The sequence below is a fragment of the Eubalaena glacialis genome, chromosome 8 (assembly GCF_028564815.1).
Source record: "Eubalaena glacialis isolate mEubGla1 chromosome 8, mEubGla1.1.hap2.+ XY, whole genome shotgun sequence".
Taxonomy (NCBI): Eukaryota; Metazoa; Chordata; class Mammalia; order Artiodactyla; family Balaenidae; genus Eubalaena; species Eubalaena glacialis.
In genome coordinates, this window is record NC_083723.1 from 21,312,151 (window position 1) to 21,319,266 (window position 7,116).

General features: G+C 39.8%; 1 protein-coding gene across 3 annotated transcripts in view; it reads right to left on the reverse strand.

The window, feature by feature from the left end:
• The window catches only part of FAM185A (family with sequence similarity 185 member A), a 65,606-nt gene extending 58,846 nt beyond the window's left edge, over positions 1 to 6,760 (reverse strand). For all 3 annotated transcript variants that reach the window (XM_061197636.1, XM_061197635.1, XM_061197634.1), the window contains exons 1-2: positions 6,116 to 6,760; positions 3,482 to 3,591 (exon numbers count right to left, since the gene is read on the reverse strand). In XM_061197636.1, the coding sequence (XP_061053619.1) occupies positions 3,482 to 3,591; positions 6,116 to 6,542 (537 nt within the window). In that variant the 5' untranslated portion in view covers positions 6,543 to 6,760. The remainder of the gene's footprint in view (positions 1 to 3,481; positions 3,592 to 6,115) is intronic.
• Positions 6,761 to 7,116: the final 356 nt, after the last annotated feature.

Below are 7,116 nucleotides of genomic sequence, written 5' to 3' on the forward strand. Positions count from 1 at the left end.
AGTATCTCCAAAACAACTGTTATTTTATTTAAATCAGGAGTTCTTAACCAAGTTTACATGACATTCTAGAAAGTCTGTGAAACTTATGAAATCGTAAGCAAAATTTCATGTGTGCATTTTTTCTAAGGAAATAATCATCAATATTTTCAAAGAGGTCTAAAGCACAAAAATGTTAATAGCTACCATTAAGTTCAAAGCTCATCTAATTTCAAAAAATGTAAAGTAGATTATAAAATTTAAAAACATATTGATCTTGGGTGGCCTCGGCCTGCAGCGGCTTGAAGCAAGATTTCAGTTCCCTGCCAGAGACTGAAGTCAGGCAGTAGCAGTGAGAGCTCTGAATCCTAGCCACTAGACCACTGGGGACCAGTGGCCAGTGACAAGGCCCTAGACCGTCAGCTGTGTAGAAATGAATTTCCACATAGAGACGGAAAGTAGTGAAGCAAGTAAAGTGTTTATTAGGAGGAAAAAGTACAGTTCTTGTGGATAGACACATGGGTGGGCTCAGAGAGAGAGTCGCCCCCTTGTGGTAGTTTGAATCACTTTTATGGGGCATTTCTTCCAGGTTTCCTTTGACCAATCATCTTGCTTTGCCTGGTTCTGAGTCCGTATTTGGTATATCTCAGGATCCTCCCGTGTGTGCGCGCACATCTCTCAGCCAAGATGGATTCTAGCAAAGAGGCCTATGCGTAGTTGACGTCACTTACTCTGGGGTGGCGCCCCCTCCCTTTTGGACCTCCAATAAGCCTTTCTGGGCATGTGTAGTCGGGAAGGTCTCCTTGACTTTGAGAATAAGGAATATGTGGTCTTTTATCTCTTATCTGGGCAGGGCCCAGCCTCCTCTCTCGATTGTCCTGCTATTGATATTTTGAAGTTTCTGTCCACAGGGAATGAACTCCAGCTGCTTACCCTGGGGCCCATCTATCTCTTGCCTCAATATGCAAAACAAAGTAGTTAAAATGTTTAAATAAATCAGAAGCTATTTAGTATAATATAAACTATTACTATTGCATTTTTTAAAAATGCAAATATGTGGCATTCAGTGAGTTAGTACTGCCAGACATTTGCTTGGACAATAAGGAAAGGTGGAAAGAGCATGAGCTTGGAATGCAGAAAGACCCAAGTTCAAATCTTAGCTCAACTTATTAGCTGTGGGAACCTAAATGAGTTCCTTAATCTCTTGGTAGCTCACAGTTTCTTCCTTGATAAAAAGGAGATAATTCAAGGATTAAATGAAGCCTTAGCTACATTTCTGGGTACATAATAAGGACTCAGTAAACAGTAGCTGTTATTATTGCTATAAACATCTTATAACATAGATCAAATGTATTTCAAACCCTTAAAATGAGTGGAAGAGAAACTTACATTAATAGGCAATCACTAATTAGAGATAATGATATTGTACCATATTTAAAACTTAAACCAGATATTTCACGAAGCGTTCCCATTCTGAATTTAAGTCAGTTAAATCCTAAGATCTCAAGAATAATTCTCTTACCTCTTAATTCTCCTAACTACCATTAAGATTCAGCGGACTCAATTCTAATTCTTGAATTTCTTTTTTGAGCTATTCTATTTGTAGGACTGATATTTCATTACTGTTATTCTTTCTTAGAGGTCTCCCAAAGAATAAATAGAAAATTTACTCATTTTTTAAACAGAATAAAACTCATTCTATCTTAAAATTACCATAATGGTTCACTGGACTCCTTTGTAAATCTAAAATACATTACGGGATCTTAGTATTCTTTCTTTTCATATGTCTCATAACATTTTGCTATTTCATTATCCTAGCAGTTATTTCATTATTATTTGTCAATTATTCCTAACTGTGCCAGAAAATGTCTAAAAGAATAAGACAACAGAAGAATGATGAACTTGCTTCAAATGGTGGTTCTCAACTAAAGGTGACTTTTGTCCCCCAGAGGACATCTGGCAACGTGTGGAGATATTTTTCATGGTCCTAAGTGAGGAGTGTATTTCTTGGCACTTAGTTGGTAGAAGCCAGGAACACTGCTAAACATCCCACAGTGCATAGGTCAGCCCCTGGCAACAAAGAATTATCCAGCCCAAAATGTCAACAGTGCCAAAGTTGAGAAGTCATTTTTCATTTTATGCACATAATGGCAGAAAAAAGAAAACCGACAAAATAGATCTTTCAGAATTATCAGATGGATCAAAAGATGATTGCAAAGAGACAGACAGCAGTACAGTAGCTTCTAATTTTGGCTGTGAAATTGAAAATCTAATACTGAGTCTCCAGAGAACAATATTCTAGATGAATTTCTGAAATTCAAGCATTGATGAGTGACCAATATATTTATAAGGACAAAAAGGAACCATGGTATTCTCATCCATTTAGTCATTCAACATGAAAACTTCATTGTGCAATCTTTTACAAGAACCGGAACCATCTCATTTTTCCAAAAGGATATGTAATAGTATTCTTTAATCTTTTTTGATATTTGTGCAACTAAATTTTTCTTATTTTTTTGGCTGCGCTGGGTCTTAGTTGTGGCACGTGGGATCTTTGTTGCGGCATGCGGGCTCTTTCAGTTGCGGCATGCGGGATCTAGTTCCCTGACCAGGGACCAAACCCGGGCCCCCTGCACTGGGAGCATGGAGTCTTAACCACTGGACCACCAGGGAAGTCCCTGTGCAACTAAATTTACTGAAATGGTTCACATGTGAAGACATGCCAAAGGTAGGTGTGCAAATAAAGGTGGCTGGGACAAAACAAATAATGTAAAAAATTTTAAATGCATCCAATTAATCATACTAATTACTGTTTATGCATGCCAATATGAAAATGTTTTGCAATTATGAAGCAAAGATGACTGACTTCAACAAAGTTACATACCACCAAAGTTCACAAAAGTATTGAGTTTTGAATATGCAAGTGTAAGTAGTACCAGTAGTAACAGTAAGCTAGAACTTATCAGAGATGTATTTGAAATCATTTAGAGCTGAGACCAATCTAATTTTAAGAAAATTAAATATAAAAGCGTTGTTACAAAGTGAGATGAATCATTTGCTGTTTAGCACAAATACCTACTTAATCCTTAAGTAATGAACTACCTGGTACATTAAAACTGTGATTAATTTAATATTTTAAGCAAATTTATAATGCTTAATGACTTTTCCTTACTCCTTAATAAATGGAAGAAAATCATTCATGAAAACTAAAATTTCTTAAACTTAGTAAGATCTGAGAATACTAAGAATGTATTATTAGTATCGCTGTACACTTTGAAATGAAATCTAAAAGGAACATGATGAAACCTTCAAAGTTGCTACAACCTCTATACTTTCACAACAGAATTGACAAACTTTTTGCAAGGAATTTCTGAGTGATGAATAAATGATACTCAATATTTCCAATAAATGATGCTTGAATAATAACCTTAATTTGATACCGTAGTTCATAGTTTAAGGTGTTTTAAAAAATAACGTTGAAACAAAATTAGAAAAATATTTATACCTTAACTGACTGTAAGATGCTGGTCCCCTGTTCAGTTTCAATTTTGCAATTATCACACTCAATATTTTGGACTTTTACACAGCCAGACCCTGATGACTTGATATTCAAATCTAGAAATGAAAAAAAGAAAAACCAAGTTAGTACTACGGTTAATGAGCTCCAAAGCATTTCAGTGTCCCGCAGAAATCCAGCTCCTCAGTTTACTGAATCCTGGAAAGAACACAGCTGTCAGCAGCCTCTCTCTAAAGGTAAGGGATCTCCACCACAGCAACAGGACCAAATGTAAAGCCCTTTTCTACCAGTTTTTAAAAAGCAGTTATTTCTGTTGGCGGATATCATCTAAAGAGAGAAAGTAACATAGGAGATAAGTAAAGCAGGTCAAAGATTCCAGTTCTTATAGAAGATCATAGAAGCCTCTTCGCCACTGAGAAAATACACAAACACAGATTTGAGTAAGAGTACAGCAAGTTAACAAGTCATTATGGTGAACTGGATAAGTCAGTTAGCTTATTCTCTTTTATATTCATGAAAGTTTAAAGATTTGTTCCCAAAGTTCCCCCAAGTTAAAAGCCTACTGAGTTCGGTTTTCAAATCCTACCTCTAACCTTTCATATGTAAAAAATGAAGATATTATCATGCAGCTATATCACAAGGTATTTGAAGTAATAAAAAGTGGGCACAACTTTGAAAAATCTAGTACTGAATAATATTAAAACCTCAAAATTGTGGATAAAAAACAGTGATATATATGAAGAAAGTTTGGCAAATAAGCCATACTTAGCTTTAAAGTTTAACTTTAAATTCAATTTAAGGTGTAACCTTAGGTGTCTCTGTATAAAAATTAAAAATCTTTAAAACACTGATATTTAATACCTAGTTCAAATAAATATTGATGATTTCCCTTAAACCAGACCAGAGAAGTAATGCTGCCCCAAACACTATCTACTGGGGTCTTAGCACTACAATTCCAATAGTTATGGCATAAAAATCAATTTCTACAGTTGAGTATATGGCAGTCTCTATAAAGGCAATATTTTGGTTGGGATTAATATAAAATACATAAAAAGACAATTTTACCCCATACTTACATGGATGCAAATGTAACTGCAAAACTTTCAGCCAGTTAAGTAGTGTTACAACTTAAGGTTTGATCTCAAGCAGTAACGATAGGCATGGGGAGAAGAAAACAAATTCTAAATATACTCTACCCTCAGTAGGTGGGTAGAGAAGTTAAGGCTAGATACGGAGTGGGAGTAATGCTACGCTCACTCATTCACTGAAACGGTTATAGACAAACTGGAGGAACACAAGTAAGTATGAGGAAAATTGAATTATGTTGATTTGAGGGGCCTGTGGAATATCCACATGTTAACAGTAAATTGGAAATGAGATTCTGGCTCTAAAAAGAGGAATCAGCAAATAATAAGGTTTGGGTAGTTCCATTTTTATCTGTGCTGCCATAAAATTTTGCTTATCTCTATTTCAACACTCAGTCTATTTTGTACTACATAATACATTGGCAAATCTTCCTCCCCACCCCAGACTGTTAACATTTTGAGATCAGGGTCTCTTATTCACCTAGGCTAGTTAAAAAAAAGTTGAGAAGCAATAAGGCATAGTGGTTCAGCAGACTCCAGTCAGTTCAAATCTCAGCTCCACCACTTTATATCTGAGAGAAAATAGGCATATTTCTTGATCTAAGCCCACTACAAATTAAATTTCATGAAGGCACGGATTTCTTCTACTTGTTCACCCACAATAAATACTTAGTATATGAAACTTGCTGTATCTCAATTCCCTCATCTTAAATGGTGACAATAACAGTGTCTATAATACAGTGCAACTGTAAGGATTGGAAACGATTATCTTAGACGTGTTAGTTGCTATTACGATCTTCATTAGTATCTTCCTTCAGTCCCGGGAAGGCGGAGAGCCAGGGAAGACTTTCCTAGAAAAGTGCTGCGTACACAGTCGTTTCCATGTGAGAAATAACATGGAACCCAAACACCTAGGAAACATATCTGGCAGCCATTATCAGTTGAAGTTTCCCAGGCAATCTTACTATGTGTTTTTCTTCATGGCTTGCTACTCAGAGAAAATTTACTTAGGCCAAAATGAGTGGGGACGTTTTCAGTAAGAAGCCGGGTGCCTATTAGAAACCAAACACCTGGTCCAGGTTCGATGGAACATGCTATAGACAAGGCTGTTTGGGGACAGACGCCAGGCGGTGAGCAAGGGGAAACGCGGATGGTCTGCCATGCCACTGGGTGGATTATCAAGATACTTTCACCCTGAAAAATACACCACATTGTTACCGACAAAGTGCAGTGACACAAATAGGAACAAAGTGCCAAAGGAGAACAGAAGGGGCTCCACAAATGTTATTCGGCTTAGATTATTCCAAATCATGTTTCCATTCAATTTATAAAATTGCTGTAATTGAGAACCTAATTCCTAACCACTGCCCAGAAACCCAAAGCATAACAGAAAAAAAGAGGCAACCTCCGAAGGCGTAAATTGTAAATTAGGTTGGAAAGTCAGATCCAAAGGGACCAATTAAAAACGCACGTCGGCCTAATTCTATAAATTCACTGGATGTGCCCTGGGACCCAAGCCCGTTTAAACTTCACTTGCCAAACTTCAGGGGCGCGTTCACTTCCACGGACGCCTGGGGGTCGATGACGTCAGACACGATGGCCACCTCCTTCTGCGCCTCGTCGTACCTCACCTGCAGGCTGGCCACGGCCCCACCCTCCACTCCGCTCACCGCCACCAGCACGCGGTCGCCATCCGGGTAGGTGAGAGGGTCCAGGGGCCTCACGGCTAGGGAGCACGGGAGCCGCGTCCGCAGCCGGCCGAAAGGGCTCACCAGAAGTGCCCACTCCTTCAGAGTCCGGCGCGCGGGACCAGACCGAGAGACGTCGGGCTGGGACCCACCTGAGCCGTACAGCCGGGCCTGACAGGCCCCACACGCACAGCGCCCCGCGACCTCGCGGGCCCACACTCGGAGCAGACAGAGCCGGAGGCAGCCCAGCCCCCATCCCGAGCAGGAGACGAACATGGCGTGCTCTCACGCTCCCTCAGATCACCTCAGCCACAGGCTAGTCTTGCCACGGCCAGTCGACTTGGCCGCTGTGCCGGCCCAAGTCAAAAGGGAGACACTTGAGAGGGTGTGCTGAAGCAACAGCAAGACTGCTCACTTAGTTCAGCAATTTAAACCTCAGCTACACACGCTTCGGCGGCAAATTGAATTTCAAAGCTCTAAGTATCCACCCTGACCCTGACTCCTCGCCTACTCCCGCCCCTTTCGCAAAGGCCGGTGGGATAGGTAGTTCTAATGGAGTCAGACGTCGAAGGGCTCTGGCGGCTTAGAAACTACATTTCCCAAGAGGCAATGCGCAAGGTAGTTAAGGCTAGTAAGAGCAGGTGTTAGACGGGACTCGGAAGGCAAGCGCTCCTTCCCTCTAGCCAATTATGCATTGGAGGGACAGGGGAAAAAAAAAAAAAAAAAAAAAAAAAAAAAAAAAAAATCACACCAGAATTCAACTGGCCAATGGAAAGCGTGGAAGGCGACAGATGGGCAAGGCTGTGTGGTTTCCCTGGATACCGAGGACGCTACTTCTTTCGAGAGGGTG